The sequence below is a fragment of the Eptesicus fuscus genome, chromosome 16 (assembly GCF_027574615.1).
Source record: "Eptesicus fuscus isolate TK198812 chromosome 16, DD_ASM_mEF_20220401, whole genome shotgun sequence".
Taxonomy (NCBI): Eukaryota; Metazoa; Chordata; class Mammalia; order Chiroptera; family Vespertilionidae; genus Eptesicus; species Eptesicus fuscus.
The window spans coordinates 35,071,308-35,090,002 of NC_072488.1; the positions used below are offsets into that span (position 1 = coordinate 35,071,308).

At 37.9% G+C, this 18,695-nt stretch overlaps 1 protein-coding gene across 1 annotated transcript in view; it reads right to left on the reverse strand.

The window, feature by feature from the left end:
• Window positions 1-18,695, reverse strand: part of PUS10 (pseudouridine synthase 10) — a 53,272-nt gene that overhangs the window by 30,004 nt on the left and 4,573 nt on the right. The window contains exons 3-4 of the mRNA XM_008162097.3: window positions 17,954-18,217; window positions 16,898-16,984 (exon numbers count right to left, since the gene is read on the reverse strand). Coding sequence (XP_008160319.3) covers window positions 16,898-16,984; window positions 17,954-18,217 — 351 coding nt within the window. The remainder of the gene's footprint in view (window positions 1-16,897; window positions 16,985-17,953; window positions 18,218-18,695) is intronic.

Genomic DNA, 18,695 nt, shown 5'->3' on the forward strand with positions numbered 1-18,695 from the left:
AATCCAAAGACTGAAACTATAACATGAGAAATGTCACAATTACCTACCTACAAAATCTCATAGAGGCACAAAGAACCAGCATTGACCTGTAACTCATCAAGTCACATTATAACCACCATCTTCACACTGTCTTTCTTATATGGTAGCTTAAGAGAAAAATAAAATATTTCTTATACCAAAATGTTTCTTTATCATAGAAAAGATAGTGTAAAAAAGGCATATGTTTTTTGTTCCAGAAAAAATGACAGAATGATTGCTGAAAAGGACAGTCCACTTTTCTCAGATATGTTGCCTGTCTGGCCCTTATAGAACCTGAGTCTACAATTCCTGAGGGAAACAACCCCTAAAAGGTTGGCTCTGCCTCTAAATATTGTGTGATCACTTGCAAGGTGGCTTATCTCTCTATATGCTGGTTCCTCAACTATAACATGAAAGGGCTCTACACTTCATTATCTTGTGGATACCACTTATGTGGTGAGATCTTTGCTGAGAATACAGAGATGAAAGACCAATCTCTGCCCATTGGGAACTCATGATGTAGGAGAGAATAAAGGGGAGTAAAATAATAATAAAATTTAATCATAATAATCTTGATAAAAATACAGAATGGTGGTGACTATGTCAGGGACATATTTAGAGGGAACATGTAAGGCACCCTCAGCTCAGTCTTGTAGGAGAAGTGACACCTAATCTGAGCTTTGAAGGATCAATTACATAGAATTAACTGGGGAAAGAATGGGGAAGTATGTTCCAAATACAGAAACTCAATGATGCAAAAACCAGACAGCTTCAGGAAAGTTCTGGGAACTATGAGTCCCTAAAGAGCTAAGGCCATGTGGCTGGGGAGTGCAAAGGTACAGAACAACTGTGCCTATGCTAAGGGGTTAGATTTTTACACTTAAAGCAATTTGGTGCCATGGAGGATTTTAAGCAATGGAAAGCCATGATCATATTTGTCTTCAGGAATGCTCGCTCTGGTTGCAGTGTCAATTAGAGGAGGAAGATGGGAACTAAGGAAAATGAAGACATGTAGTAAACTAACGCAGTAATTCAAGCAAGAAATAGCATATTATGGCAGTGCTGGTGGGGATGGAGAAGAGTAGGCAGCTTAAATATGAAGACACAAACCAAGAAAACTTGGTGATTAGCAGTGATGTAGGTGTTTCAAATTACCATTAATGCCCTTAAAACTCTAGTCTTTTGCCCAGCCAGGGTGGCTCAGTGGTTGAGGGTCAACCCATGAACCAAGAGGTCACCAATTCCCAGTCAGGGCACATGCCCGGGTTGTGGGCTCACTCCACAGTTAGGGGGCATGCAGGAGGCAACTGATCGATGTTTCTATCTCTCTATGCCTTTCCCTTCCCTTCTCTCTAAAGTCAATAAAAACATATTTTTAAAACAACTCTAAAGTCTTTTGAATCTGACACATCTCTTGGACTCATTTATAATAACAAAGACAATACAAATATAGACTTGTACCAATAGGGAAATGACAATAGTTGTTTGGGCAGACAGAGGTAGTATTCCTGCTCCCTCTTCTTCTTCCAGCACATACCCATGCACACATATACACATTTATTTTTCTTGCATACAAATAGCCGGTTGGGAACTAGACTCAATACTGAGGTTCGTAACAATAAAGACTCTTCTTCCCTTTTCTCATCCAGCACAACTGCCTAAGATTTCCTTCTCCTCCTTCTCCCCTTCTTCTACCTCCTCTTCCTCCCCACTCTCCAATCTGCTACAACCTTGAACACCTGCCTCACAAAGAACCCACTCCTCTCCGTGTGTCAGGTTTGATGTCAAGTGCAGTGGCAGAAAGAGGAAGGTAAGAAAGGAATGGAGGCCCAGCCGGCGTGGCTCAGTGGTTGAGCATCAACCTATGAACCAGGATGCCACAGTTCTATTCTTGGTCAGGGCACATGCCCGGGTTGTGGGCTCGATCCCCAGTAAGGGGCATGCAGGAGGCAGCCAATCAATGATTCTCTCTCATCATTGATGGGTCTCTCTCTCTCTCTCCCTCTCCCTTCCTCTCTGAAATCAATAAAAATATTTAAGAAAGAAAGAAAGAAAGAAAGAGAAAGAAAGAAAGAAAGAAAGAAAGAAAGAAAGAAAGAAAGAAAGAAAGAAAGAAAGAAAGAAAGAAAGGAAGAAAAAGGAAGGCAGAATACACTCCTATTACTCTCCTGGACTCTACCACTAAGCTGAGGTAGACTCTTCCCCCACATCTCTCACCCCAGAGTCCTCACCTTCACCATCTCCCTGCCTGAATCCCACTCTTCTTGTCCCCGGAGTCTCTGATATCAGACCGTGATATAATGACCAACAGTCTGAGTCTGGGTGTTGCTTTTGATGAACAAAACTTATGTCAGCTATGTACAAAAACCTCTACAAATCTATTATCTTTTCCCACAGAGTTGAGAAGAAAAAAGAAAATGCAGTGAGACATAAGACCTTCTCACTCCAGCTTCTCCTACTACTGTTGGCAATAAAATCCTCTAGAGGTTGAATGTTTTATTTTTGACAGGTGAGAGGGGAGAAGCAAGGACAAATCAGCAAAGATAGGATGACTCTGCAGGTTCATATTAGGTTGTACAGCCCTACTGACCCAGTTCCAGGAGAATTACTATTTCTAGGCTGTGCATTTTAAGGAGGAGAATTTCTGTTGTGCTCCCCAATACTCTAGGTGCTGAGGTTTGCCTGGCTCTGAAGGATGTGATTGGATATAATCACGGGGAAAGTCTATGGAGATGGCAAGGTGGGGTTGGAGTGGAGGTGGGGGAGAGGGGGAATCAGAAAAACAAAAACAGAACAGCTACAATGAACAAAAGGCTCTGTCTGGGATAGACATAAAGACAGTTAGTGTCCCATGCTAAAGAGGGGATAACTTGGCAACTGAATTTCATGTAACTCTAGAGTTAATAATATCAGTGAAGCAAAGACATCTCAACCAAGACTGCTAGCCACTGGGTGTGGCTGAGAGGGTACAAAAGTATTTCCTCCTAGAATTTGATCTTCAAGAACTAGCATCTGCAGTGAAATACCAGTAAAGTGAACTTACAGATTCAAGAGACTTCAATGTATTAACTGGCTTAATTTCAATAGCCGTAAATACAAGTTCACTTCAAAATTACTACCAAGAAAAACAGCTCTTAAAAGTAAATTTTAAATTTTGAAATACCAAGGTGATAAACTAATTGTTCATTGCTGAGAATCTATTAATTGTTGAAAAAGGCCTGTTCAATAAATAACTCAAGAACTCCATGAAATATTTAAAAATTATTCCAAGTTATCACAGGAAAATTACAAGACTGGAAGCATTCTGTGTGTCGAATTTGATTTACACTGAATATATTCTTAGGGATAATAATTTATTTATTTAATTTTAATAGAATTTATTGGGGTGACATTGGTTAATAAAATTACAGATTTATTGAGTTTAAAAAAATTAATTTTTAGCTATTACTTTTTTAATATACTAAAGGAATTTGTTATTATAAAATCATAAGACTTCTAGCTTCAAGATGGTGAAAAAAAAAAGACATTTCTGCCCACCTCTCCTCTGGAAAATCATCTCAAAATAAGGTGGAGAATGAGAAACAGAAAATAGAAACTCTATCTAACAAGGAAATAATTCATCACCCCAACTCTCAGTATACAAAGACAGATGCGGGAGTGGAAAGCAGCTGATCCCTAAGTGTCGGCAAAGGAAGGTACTTGCCCTCAAAACCCAGGACTGGAGGCAGAAGACAACAGAGGGTGAGCCAACCAAAGGGAGTGATTGAAGGCTTGCCGAAGGAATGGACTGACCCCGGGTCACCTCCCTGATACCAAGTAAGAGCAGAAGATTTATACTCTGGGAAACTGAACTATACTCAGGAGCCTCGGGCAAGAGGATGGCTGGAGTGAAGGCCTCCAAGGAAAATAGGAGGATTCAGTGAGGGATTACAGTCTGAATAGAGACCTGCAACCGCCTTCCCTACTCTGCTCTGGTCTCAGGCAGCAAAGTCTATACCTCCTCTCTAGTCAATTCTGCTTCAGATAAACTGGATGGTTTCTGAGGGAAAACTTTCAGATACTTACACATGGTCATTCCATATAAAATCTCAGATTACTACCTATTTTCCTCCATTTCTCATTTTAAAACTTACTAAACTTAGAATAAAAACAAAACTTCCTTAAATAAAGAATATCAGAAATCATTCCCCATAAATACAATAGCTAACTTTAGAGGTGTTGTGAGAATAGATTGCTTTGTAAACTAAAAAAATGTCAGCACACACACACACACACACACCCCATATATCATGATCTTGCTTTTAAAGAAAAAATTTTCTCCAAATTAATGAATTCTATTATAATTTGAGAAACAGGTTTTATGTCAAGCTACGTATATTTGAGTCTTTCTAAATATATCAAAGCCATGCACTGAAAACTTCTAACAAAATCTTTCCAAGTAAACAATAAACTCCTCTGATCTGTTAAGGTTTAGTGTGCCTGCCACCTCCTTTTCTTTCCAGGGACTTGCACAAGTAGTCAGAACCAGGATGGCAAGGAGGTCATAAAATATCCTACAGAAAACATGGGATTTCAAGACAGAAAGAACTGAGTTCACGTTCTCTTCCTGTTTAGCAACAAGTGATTCGGAACAATGAAGGAAGAATGCTGTTTCTTGTATAATTAAAAGTTTAAATGAGATAGTCTTCCAAAAAAAGGTTCACTGTTGTCTCTATAAGGCTGACTCCCTGTGTATAATTCAAAAGATATATTAAACTACTTCTTGAAGCACATTTTTTAAAAGGGGGCTTTCCTCGAGCCTTGTCCCTTCCAAACTTTCAGTTCTAGTTTTAGTCTTAAAGTTTAAGGAAGGTGATATTTTTAAAATGTTGTTGTGAATCTGAGTGTGGAACAGCACCTGCATTAGGCCAGTTTCTAGCTATGAATGCTGATTAACAGGTATGCCAGACATAAAGGCAAACGGTCAAGGCGGATCAAACCCACACACCCAACAACAAAATGCAACGAGACACTGGGAAAAGGAGAAAGACAGGGGCCCTTGGACCTTAGATCCTGCCCAGTTTAAATCCTGCCAATATCTTTATTAAGACACCTTAATATAGTATGAGGAAGGGAGGGAGGGAGGGAGGCAGAGAAGGAGAGGGCAGTGGGGGAGGGGGTGAAAGAGCAGGGGGAGAAAGAGATACAGACAGTGAGAGAGAAAGAAGAAAAAAGGAACCACAGATTCCTAAGAATAATTTGGTGAAGGCCTGTCTCAAGGCAACATCTAATGACAAAGCTTCGGTGTCTGGGAAATTTCAAGTAAATTTCTAGAGAATGGCAGTGTGGTGAGTTATTCATATACAACCACTAATTTGTACAACAAAAATAGAAGCTAAAACAACTAAACAAATAAGAAAGGCCTAAGTTCACGCAATGTCAAAATGATTATTAAAGCCCTGGCCGGTTTGGCTTAATGGGTAGAGTGTCGGCCTTTGGACTGGGGGGTCCCAGTTCGATTATGGCCAAGGGCACATTCCCGGGTTGCGGGCTTGATCCCCAGTGTGGGGCATGCAGGAGGCAGCCGATCCATGATTCTCTTTCATCATTGATGTTTCTATCTCTCTTTCCCTCTCTCTTTCACTCTGAAATCAATAATATATACACTGAGTAGCCAGATTATTATTATCTCTGAACGCATAATAATCTGGCCACTCAGTGTATATCCTATATAATAAAAGGCTAATATGCAAATTGTCCCCTCGACCAGGAGTTCGACCAGTAGGCAGGCCGGCCAACCACCCATGTCCCCTCCCCCTGGCCAGGCTGGCCGGACCCCACCCATGCACAAATTCATGCACCGGGCCTCTAATACACACACACACACACACACACACACACACACACACACACACACTGAGTGGCCAGATAATTATGGTTTCAGAGATCATAATAATCTGGCCACTCAGTGTGTGTGTGTGTGTGTGTGTGTGTGTGTGTGTGTATGTGTGTGTGTGTGTGTGTAATGATTATTAAACGTCTCAAGAATCTAACGGGTAGTGAATTTTTTCGACCCTTCTCTTCCATCTACCACTCCTCACTACATAACCTTAAAATCTGCAAACACTGTAAAGATCATAAGTCAGTGTTTCCTAAAGAACTGAGGACATGTGGCTGGGGAGGGCAAAGGAGAAAGCAGACCTTCTGGGTGTGAATCCTATTAAATGCCAAAAAGGAATATAAACCCTACTGCAAATACTTTTTCACATATTTTCTCTTCATGTTCTTCTGTATAATTAAGTTGTAAAATAAAAACTAAATTGATAGGTATACATTAGAGTTGCTATAGCACAAAAAAATATTTCTAACCGCACATATAAAAAGAACAAGACTGTATACCTTGGTCTTGGTCATTTGTTTAATGTAGTAAATAAAAATAATGTAACTATCATAAAAATTAAAGTGAGACAAATGCAAAAATTATATCTTAAAAAGTAAACAAATATATTTGGGCTTCTGGGTAAGGAGAGGAGATCAAATGCAGGGATGAACTTTTGCTAATCTTCTAAACCAACAGTAAAGAGATTTGTTAAAAGTGCATAAACTCTTCCAGGATGGGGACAGTGAGAATGTAGGGAACAGCAACGTTGGGAAAGCAAACAGAAGAGTGGTCAAGGACTTAGTAGACCATCCCTCCCCCGGCCCCCGGCCAAAATCGGAATCCCAAACTGGCAGCAGGACAAACTGATAGGCAATCAGCTAAAGTCTGAGTAATAAACAACATGAAGGAATTTGGAAATAGGGATAGGAGGATCAAAAAAAGGAAGATTGACTGAAATCTGTTCGAAAAAGAGGTAGATCCTTAAACCCCTTCCCCACTCCATGCAGCCAGGTGAATGCCTCTCCCTAACTCCTGTAAAGACCATAGAGTCTTTTTCCTGGAGATGGTAAAATGGGGGTCTTTTGACTGGGGGGATCATGAGTTACATTTACTTCACTGAGTAAACATAGACAATAAGATCGTGGCATACACCCACTACTACTGCCCCCACCTCTAGATCTTGGCAGTTCTCTAGATAGGAAATTGCATCTTCTCTGAGGAATGTGGCCTACTCAAGAGGAAAGTCCTGAAGATAATGACAATGGAGACAGTAAAACTGCCTGTCAACCACCCCTCCTTATTCATGCACTCCAGTTTACAATTGCTTCTCGTCCTGTACGCTTAAATAAGACCGGCCAGCCAAGGGTCAGCAAACCACTGAAGAAGGCCTCTCACCTGGGAGAGGCCAAAATAAACTGAAAAAAGCAACTTTAAAAAACTAGAGACAAGAAAAAAAACTCAATAGCAAAACTAGATAGTAATGATGGTTGCACAACATCGTAACAATGCCACTGATTAGGACACTTTAAAATTGTTAACGTGGTAAATTTTATTTTATGTATATATAAAAAAGGAGACACATGTGGACCATCTTAATCTTATTTGCAAAATAAGATTTTTTGTAAGATTTTTATGAGTTGGAATACATCATGAATAAAAATGTTATCCCACAGAAGTGCCCTGAATACATGTCTATATTTTTTTTAAAAATCTTTTGGAATAGCAATGTAGCATTCTGGTTACAATAGGACATGAGTAAGCATGCTCATTTCCTTGAAAGGTAGAGGATTTCTGTGATGCCTTCAGAAATACAATCCAAATACAAACTAAAATTACTATCTCATGGTTCTAATATGAATTTATAGTGTTAATACTAAATGAATATCATATGGTCAATATACATCATAACACCTTAACTTCACAGAAAATTTAAATCCCAGGTGTGAACTGAATTCTAAACAGAAACATTTTATACTATGATTCTTTTTTTTTTTAATATATTTTATTGATTTTTTACAGAGAGGAAGAGAGAGAGAGGGATAGAGAGTTAGAAACATCGATGAGAGAGAAACATCGATCAGCTGCCTCTTGCACACCCCCTACTGGGGATGTGCCCGCAACCAAGGTACATGCCCTTGACCGGAATCGAACCTGGGACCCTTGAGTCCGCAGGCCGACGCTCTATCCACTGAGCCAAACCGGTTTCGGCTATACTATGATTCTTAATATAATAAAAGGGCTACCCATGTTGATACCTTCGCATCAATTTCATTATTTCTTTCCCTTATGGATACTTCAAGACCACATTTAAATAAAATCTATTTTATTTTTCCCCATCTAAGTTAGTTCTCCTCACATTATATTGGACCTGATACTCACAGTAACCTTTTAACAACCACTTCATAGATAAACTGAGATTCCACCAGAAAAAAGAATCAAGAGTTTCAATCATATCAATACTTCAAAGTATATGAATAGCTTTGAAATTAATATATAACAAAAATAACATGGCTCTTTAATTTGCCATTTGTATGTATATATAGAGGTGGGCAAAAGTAGGTTTATAGTTATTCAGATGGAAAATATAATAATTAATAAAGGGGGGATAAATTGGGATAGAAAGAGACTTTGCTTTGGGTGATGAGTGCATGATGCAGTGTGCAGGTGATGCTTTATTGAGTTGTACACTTGAAACTTGTATGGTTTTATGAACTAATGTCACCCAATAAGTTCAATTTAAAAACTTAAAAGAAAAAGAAAACAAAGATGTTCCATCACACACAAAAAATTTGTTACCGGGTATGGTGATGGATGTTAACGAGAGACATTGTGTTGATCATTCTGCAATATAGACATATATTGAATCATTATGTTGTACACCTAAAATCAATATAATGTTATAATCAACTGTATCTCAGTTATTTTTAAATAAGAAAATAACTAAACATATAAATACGTAATAAGACATCAAAAAAGGATCTGAAGAGTGAGGAAGATTTAGAGCGATTGTTTCACAGAAATACTTAAGCTCAATAAATATTTAAATAGATGAATGAATGTAACATTTATATATAATTAAGTAAATATAATAAACAGTAAAACTCTAAAAAAAAAAAAAAGGTAGGTGTTTCATATAACCAAAGTAACATTTAAGAGACACTATATGCATTTAAAATCAATAGTGAGCAACCGCCCACATACTACCCCAGAGGAGGCACCAATAAACCAAATTAATAGTACCATATCGCCCTCTACTGGACTCCACTAGTAAAGATAAACCTAAAAGATTAACAGGACTTGAAATAATAACACTTTACTTTTTAAAGGACTTAATGGAATGCTCTTTTCCTAGAAATGCAAGTTTAGCCTAATATTAGATAAGTCTTGGTCATTCAACCTATGGTAATTTTAGTGTGGCACTAACTTAATGTGGTGTAGAAGTTCAGAGGAATCTGTCATGAATATAAGGTAATATAAAAATAACTACTAAAATAAATATTTTTCTTAAAACTGTATATGCTCTTGGAGTTGAAAAGGCTGAATAAAGTCTCTGGTCTAACTAACTATATGGTGCATGTCTTCCTTCTATATATCTGCCAATAGTTGCCCAGCTTTGGCTTAAACATTCTGGTGATAGAAAACTCACCATCCCTGAGAAGTCTCCCCTGATCTGGATAATTCCTTACAGCTGAAAATTATTTCCCTCCAGATCTTATCTCTGCAGCAGAAAAGCCCTAAAATATTTAAATAGAGCAAATTAATCCCACTAAATCATCTATTCTCTCAATTAAATAACCCAAGTTTCTTTCAGTGGCTCCTTTGTCCAGGTTTCAGATGTGTCCACTATTCTTCTTTATATATATACTAGAGGCCCAGTGCATGAATTCGTGCACGGATGGGGTCCCTTGGTCTGGCCAGCGATCAGGGACGATCAGGGCCAGCTGGCTGGGGGGAGAGGCCACTTGGGGTTGGCTGGCCAACTCCCTGCTTCAGGGCTGATCGGAGAGGGCTGGCCAGGGGGAGGGGCCGCAGGACGTTGGCCGGCCACAGGAGGTTGGCTGTGGGAGCGCACTGACCACCAGTGGGCAGCTCCTGCATTAAGCATCTGCCCCCTGGTGGTCAGTGCACATCATAGCGATCAGTCATTTGGTCATTGGGTCGTAACAGTCGCTTGGGCTTTTATATATATACATATATATATATATTTTTTTTAATTGATTTAGGAGAGGAAGAGAGAGGGGGAGACAGACAGAAACATCAATGAGAGAGAATCATTGATTGGTTGCCTCCTGTACAGCCCACATTGGGGATGGAGCCCGAAACCCAGGCATGTGCCCTGACTGGGAATTGAACCATGACCTCCTGGTTCATAGGTCGACGCTCAACCACTGAGCCACGCCAGCCGGGCATCTCCACTATTCTGAATGCACTCCTCTGAATGTGTATTCATTTTTTTTATTGCTGTTAGAACAAATTACTGTCAACTCAGTAGGTTGAAACAACACAAACTTATTATCTTACCAATGTTTAGGTCAGAAGTCCATCTGGGCTAAAACAACTGTCAGCAGGGCTATGTTCCTTTCTGGAGGTTCTAGGCTAGAACCCATTTCCTTGTCATTTTTAGCTTTCAGAGGCCACCCACATCCCTTGGCTCGTACCTCCCTTCCACTCTCTCCAAAGTGAGCAACACTGCATCTCTCTGACCATTCTTCTACGATTACATCTTCCTCTGACCCTAACCCCAGCCAGAAAGGGTACCTGTAAGGACTCATGTCATTAAGTTGAGCTCACCCTGATAATTCAGGATAATCTCTCCATCTCAGGGTCCTTAATCTTAATTACACCCACAAAGTCCCTTTTTATTTTTCACATACGGTAACATTCACAAATTTGGGGGATTTGGGCTACCACAAAATGCCTTTCCATTTGTCCTTTTTCCTCCTAAAGTAGCGTGTTCCCTCTGAATATGGCACTCCAGGAGTGACCAGCACTGAGTAACACAGGATTGCCACCTTCATCTTTCCAGATCCTATACTTCCAATAGCTGGACTAAATGATCCAGAGGTTATCTACATCACGCCTCTCATTCTTATCAGGCCATGAACTAAAACCCCTAAGCCTTAAAAACACAGTTTTTAAGCCACTCCTGCCTATCCTTTACTAATCCCACGTATAAGAATTTATGTGTCTTTCTATTGAATTTCATTTTGTTAGATTTTTTCCCTATTCTTGAGATATTTTTTGGATCTCAATTCTAACATTCAACCTATTTGCCATACGCTCAGTGCTTGTCATGCACACCTGTAGTGAGTGCTCCCATTATGTCATCAATGATAGGAACCATGAACCAGGACAAGGTATGAAGAGAGTTCCGCAGCACGGCAGAAATCTGTCTGAAGTTCCATGGTTCTTACATTTCAATGTGTACATGAACTGCTGAGAGGCTTCTATGCCCCATCTCTAGAGATTCCGATTTAGGAGGTCTGAGACAAGGCCCAGCAATCACAACCTTCCCCCAGCAGGTTTCAGGTGGTTGATCTGCAGAGTACATTGGGAGAAACACTGTCCAGGTCCATACCGATCATTAATCAGTTCCTCTTGGGTATGGCCAGTCAGGCACAATCCACCCAACCATCTGTCACATCCTGCTCCTGTTCCTGCCACTTTCAGGTAGTTATCATGAGAAGGAAACCTAGTCAGTGACTAGCTGAATTCCAATCACACCAGTGCTACTATATTTCCCTGCTCTACCAGTCCTGCTACCTATAAAAGGCAGAAATGTTGCAGACTTGATTTGTTCTTAGCAAACCTGTTTGATGTGTTGACATCAAGTCTGCCTTATTTCTGAGTGCCCATCATTTATTCTTTAGTTCCTGATCTAGAACCTTTACAGGGTTTTAGGGTCAAGCTCACCAGCTAGTACTTCACAGAACCAACTTTCTTCACCTTTGGAAAATTGAAACTGCCCTTATCTGCCTCCAGTCATTTGGAAAATCTGTTCTTTGATAAGCTCGAAAAGATCATGGACAGCCGTTAAGTTCTTTCTGAATCTCTCTTGGAATGTAATTCATCCAGGCTCAAATACCTTAACCCATTTGGAGAAGCTTCACCATGTGGAGTTTTCATTCTTTCCTACCAATGATCACACTACCCTTTTCAGATGAAGATTTTTCTTGACAGAAAGGACAGAAGCAAAATAGGATTTTCAGAGTTCTGCCTTCTCTATGTCATCCATCAGCAGCATACCTTCAGTTCCTAATAGCAAATCAATCCCCTTTTCATCTCTTTCTTGCTCTAAACATAATTTTGAGTACCCCAAGTCTTCCTTAGCAATTCTTGGAAGTCTCTACTTAGGAAGATTTTATATCTTTTGTTGCTATTCTTAGAAATCTAAACCTCTTCTTGCATTTGCATTAATTTGACTTCACCTTTCCTCTCTCTTTTTGAAACTGATCTTGAATTGGCAAAAAAATTAGCTGTTGGAGTTGAATAATACATACATAGGGGTTATTAGGCTAATCTTACTACTTTTGAAATTTTCCAAAATAAAAAGTCAAATAAAAATACCTAAATATATCAATACAAATTAAATACAAATGTTTATGTAAACATTTGAGGGAAGGGGGAGAGGGAGAGAAAGAAAAAGGGAGGGAGGAAGGGAGGTATTCCCCATTTCTTTTTTACTGGAATATGTTTTTATCCCTAACCTTCCTTTTATTGGTTGGGATCATTTGGTTTTAAAGTCTCAATTGCACCTCCCAATCCTTTTCATTTATCTTCCAGACAAGATTCCCATGCCATTTTTCTTCAACTGCTTGAAATCCATCTAGCAAAAGTCTAGGATATACTCTAATTATGTTTGTTTCTCTCTTCCTATCAGGAACACAAATCTTAAAAGGTTGTCCATTTTCATTTAAGACTACATTAGTTTCACCATTATTCTTTAGGAAAGTGGTTCTCAAAGTGTGGTCTTTGTACCAGCAACAGCAACATCATCCATGAACTTTTTAGGAACACAGAGTCATGGGTCCCAGGACCTATTGTATCAGAATACCTGGAAATCTCTCCAGCTGAGTCCTATCACATTCAAGTTTGAGAACCACTACTTTAGGAGAAGTAACTGTTCCCATTCAAAAGCTGTCCGACGCTGTGCTTTTAGCAAACGTGATTTCCATCAAGTGCCTAAATACTGGGAGTCCCTCATGCTACTGTATACATTAACCTGTGTGACTATTTTATGTATGCAAGTCATCACCTCTTCCTTAGGCCAGGGGCATACAGCACACTTCCGCTTCTCTATCTATCCCATTTCTCTCTTGCTTTAAATTCTCCTCTGAATAGTGTTTAGCATCCTTCCACTCAAAGGATCTCAATGCAGATATAATTTCTTGTCATAGCACACTATTATATCTCTCCCTTTAAGATATCTGAATTGTTACATTCAAATGGTAAGCTAAAATCCAGGAAATCACCAAAACAGTCATGAGATATTTATTATTCTCCCTTATAATCTCAACTTTATATTGTCATTCACATTTTGTATAAAGGTATGATGAAGGTATTGAAGCTCCTAAGTATTACATCAAGCTAGTTTCCATATTTGTCTTTTGTGAATCTCTGGATACTGCCTCCATTTATTTCTGCTTACCATGCCTTACTGTATGTCTAACATAGTTTCATCAATTAATCTGCTTGTTTTTCTCCTCTTCAGTAGTATTTAGTCTAAAACTGTCCTAACCAGACCAGCTGGTTCCTAGGAACATACCCATAGGAGAAGTACTCCATCCCTCCTTCCATTCTCCTAAACTCAATGAAAGATGATGATAATTAAACTAACTGCAAGCTTTCTTCCTAGGCTCTTGAATTAGTGCTTCTATGATGATAAGTAAAAACTATAGCTGTAGCCAGAAAGGGATTGGGAGGGCCAGGAATATAGAGATTAACACAAATTTAATAGCTTGATTTTTAAAAAATCCTTTACTTGAGGTCATCCCTTCCCTTGGTTCTTTTGTAAGCAGGAATATAACAAATATTACCTTGTTGATAGAATATTTGCTTTCAAATCAATATATTTGTGATCATAATTTTCTTCTTTAGAAGTGGGAAAAATTGACTTAGTTATATATTCCACTCTGAATTATGAAATAACTAACACCAATCAATTCCATGTATATTAATATGTTTATTCTACACACAGACAAATAAGTTCAAAGTTTTACAAGATCTAAGTTGAAAAACCACACTGTAGAAGAAATATGTCACTGAAGAAGTTACAGGATTTATATTCAAAATGCAAGAATAGTCTGAAGATGCGTAATTTTTTAAAATTGGAATGTGTAACAAATAAGTTGGTATGAAAAAACAATTTATATCCAGTCTGGCCCATATCATACCTCAACACCAAAGAAGTAATAAAAGACAGCAATAAAAGAAACTAACAAAACATAATGATAAAAGAAAATCACAAAGTGAAACATAAGCACAATTTGCTGAAAAAAATCTTGGTTGTGAAAATAGTAAGATGCATATAAAATTGCATACTTTTGAATAATTATTATTATTCTTAAGAAATGAATGGGGGGAATATACTACTCATTAACAAAAAGAAAACAATGAGTCACAACACACTAATCTGTGGAAAGTAATAATTCCCCAGTAACAGGAATAGTCACATATTTCTACTAAATAGTTTAGTGGTTAAAAATCAGTTACTAAGAGTAAATAGAGTGTAAGCAGAATAATTCTATTTTTTTAATGGCATCTTCTATTTCTGACATGGAATATAAATACTTCATAAGTAGTCAATAAATATTAAATCAAAATTGTTAAAATTGCCTGGCTGGGCGTGGCTCAATGGTTGAGTATCAGCCTATGAACCAGGAGGACATGGTTCGATTCCAGTCAGGGCACATGCCCAAGTTGCGGGCTCCAATCCCACTAGGGGCGTGCAGGAGGCAGCCAATAATGATTCTCTCTCATCACTGATGTTTCTCTCTCTCTTTCCCTCTCCTTTCCTTTCTGAAGTCAATGAAAATATTTTTTTAAAGAAAATATATTTACAGTATTTATTGAAAAAAACCTGTGCAACCCTGGCCACAGTGGCTCAGCAGTTAGAGTATCGGCCTGTGCACCAAAGGGTCTTGGGTTCAATTCCCGGTCAAGGGCACATACCTGGGTTGAGGGTTCACCCTCCGCCTTCCTCAGGGTGTGTGTGGGAGGCAACCAATAAATGTGTCTTTCTCACATCATTGTTTCTATTTCCCCTGCTCCCTTCCTCCCTCCCCTCTCTCTAAAAAACAAACAACAAAAACCTTTGTATAAGTGGACCCACACAGTTCAAACCTTTGTTGTTCAAGGGTCAACTGTACTTCTTATTCCTATTTTTGTTACTCAAACACTTCAACTTTTTGTGAGTCACAAGTCTGTTTCTGTCTACCAAAACTGAACCCTGAAGATGACCTATCTGTGAGAAATGCTTTGATGACTGACTAGAAAATGACTTTAAGTGTTTATAAACCTCAGTATATCATCATCATCCCCTTTATCCTTCCATTTGCTCAGTTATCTTGTCATCAACAGAGGCACTACTTAAAAGCATCTACTCTTTTTCATGTCTCAGCTCCTACCTATCATTTTACAAGTTTTAAATCAATTTTCAGCCTTTTAGGGGCTAATACACATGCTCACCCAAAGAAAGTGACAGTATAAGATGTAATGTTCTGGCGATGCTTTGGGATTCTTAACAAAAAGTCACCTTATACATATAAATAAATGGATATGTTTAGAACTCATTGTTGTAATGAGATTACAGAGGCCATTCTCCCTATACTTCATATAACAGTATTAACAAAAAGTTTTATGTTTTCATGACACACAAGAATATTACAATTACTACTATTATTATGTGAGTTTTTTGCTAACAAAGGAAAAATGTTAAAAAACAAAAAGTTTTATGTTTTCATGACACACAAGAATATTACAATTACTACTATTATTATGTGAGTTTTTTGCTAACAAAGGAAAAATGTTAAATGAAATAAGGTTATTTCCCTTTTTACCATTGACTATAAGAGGTGCTACCATTTTATATCAGAAAATAATAAAGTTCATCATAATTGAAATAACCCTATCCTAGGACCATTATAAAATGCATACTTCTCACACACATACACACACACAAGTCTCTGGATTCCTGGTCAATTATCTTTCCCTGATCACAGAGCTAATCCTCAATGAATGTCTTCTACTGAATAAGGACCTTTTATTTTTATTTATTTTTTTAAAATATATTTTTACTGATTTCAGAGAGGAAGGGAGAGTGAGAGAGAGATAGAAACATCAATGATGAGAGAGAACCACTAATTGATTGCCTCCTGCATGCCCCCTACTGGGAATCGAGCCCACAACCCAGGCATGTGCCCTTGACAGGAATCAAACCTGGACCATTCAGTCTGCATGCTGACGCTCTATCAACTGAGCCAGATCAGCAAGGGCTGAATGAGGACCTTTTAAAAAGATAGCAGTCCTGCCTGGCCAGTGTGGCTAAGTTGGTTGAGTGTGATCCTATGCACCAGGTCCCCAGGTTCGATTCCTAGACAGGGCATATGCCCATTTTGCTCGATCCCTAGTAGGGGGCGTGCAGGAGGCAGTCAATGCAATGTTTCTATCTCTCTCTCTCCCTTTCTCTCTCTGAAATCAATAAAAACATATTTTTATGTTCTCCCACTGCATGGGCTTTCTTGTTGTTTTTTTGATGGTTTCTTTTGCTGTAAATTAAATAAAAACAAAAACAAAAAAATGGCAGTCCTGTAACAAATACACTAATCTGAACCAATAATTCTTTTTTTCATCCATTCACTCAATATTATTAAACAGCTATAATGTAATGCTTTCAACCATTCAATACGTACACAAAATGTAAAAAATGTAATACGATAAGGAATATTTCTACATTCGTATTTTTTGAGAAACTCCCAGCATGCATTTCACATGCAGTTTTGTGTGTATAAATGACCTTACCTCTCTTACAGATAGCTGTGGTGGGAAGGAGACTGAAAACACTAAGTTAGTGAATTCAAATCCAGAGGCCTCTACCTTTTGACACACCTGAAAAAGTATTACATAAAAATTATTTTTTTATTACATGAAATAGTATTATATAAATTCCCAGGAATTGTTAAAAATTGTATACTAATCTTCATAACATAAGATTTTTGGTCCAGGAAATGACACTGCAAAACTTCCAAACTTTCACCTTTGAGTAGGGAATTCTCATAAACATCATGAAATCAAATATTTGCTAACTATGACCCTGAAGACTGACATCATCAAAACAGCAAGGACTCACCTGCAGAACAATCTGCTGAATGTCAAAATAGTTTTCTATTAGGTTACCTCATCATTTAAAAAAGATTTTAAAGTAAAGCCACATACGGCACTCTTGACAGCTGGAAACAAAAGCCAGTCCTACATTCAAACATGTACCTCCCACAAGGCTGTAACACTTGTCTTTTCTAGACACTAATAGGTATGACTAACAAAGAACTTTTCTCTAGCTTCTTATGTTAAAATAGCAAAGGGAAAACTGCTATTTATTTTTTTCAATTGAGTAGCACTCATGACTGACATACATAAAGGGATATATATTTCATTTTCAGATATGATGTTGATAAAAAGGTAATTTGAGATAAAAAGGTTTTCATTATTTGAAATAAATTAAGGAAATGTCTTAATAATCCGTTGGTGTGAAACATGTTGAAATGAATGGCATTGTTCCTGTAGATACAAGAATTCTAGGTCTGTTCTGGCAAGGTGGCTCAGTTGATTGGAGTGTCATCCCGTACACCAAAAGGCTGAGGGTTCGATTCCCAGTCAGGGTACATATGAGAGGCAACTAATCAATGATTCTCTCTCACATTGGTGTCTCTTTGTCTCTCTCTTTCTCTTTCCCTTCCTATCTCTCTAAAATCAATAAACATATCTTCGAGTAAGGATTGAAAAAAAAAGAATTCTAGGTCTTAAAACTAAAAATCTCTATATAAGTGCACATATAATAACAGAAGACAGATTATTTACCTTTTTAATGAACTCTTTTTCACAGAATTCTTGAAGAATTCCTAGGCATACATTGCATACATTTGGATTGGAGTTCTTAGAAGCAATGCTTCCGTCTTCAATAACGGACACCCTTCCCTCTCCATTTTGACTCCGATTATCAGTCCCATCAATCCCATCTTCCAGTTCATGGAGTCGAATTTTCTTGGGAGGTGGGTTTGGAACTTCCAAAATTAATTCACCTTTTTCAGTTTTCAGAAATTTCTGTAGTTCATTGAGCAACTCCTAGAAAGTTAATTTTTAACAAAACACAATAAAAGTAATAACTCTGAGGGTTAAGATAAAGCATGAAAACAGGAGTGAATATTATGATATATCACAAACTTACCCAATGTTGATTTATATTCAATCTAGAGCAATGAATTAATTTTATTAGCCAGCATTGGCTTTCTGGGGAATTTAAAGAGGCTTAACTAACTCCTATAATAAATGTGTGAATATTTTTTCAAAAGCATTTCATATATCAGAGAAGCTAAATCTGAGGCAGAAAGACTCCACTAAGAAATTAAATAATTAATTAGTTAACTGGGCCTGTAGTTCTGTTGTGGGGTCATTCACTCATTCACTTGCTAATTTAAAAAAAAATAAAATAAATAAACCACCTTTCAGTTCTAATTATTAACAAATAGAAATACAAATGGACTTTCCATTATTGCTTTCCATTATTGGTTATTTAATAACCTCACAATCACTAAAACTTCAT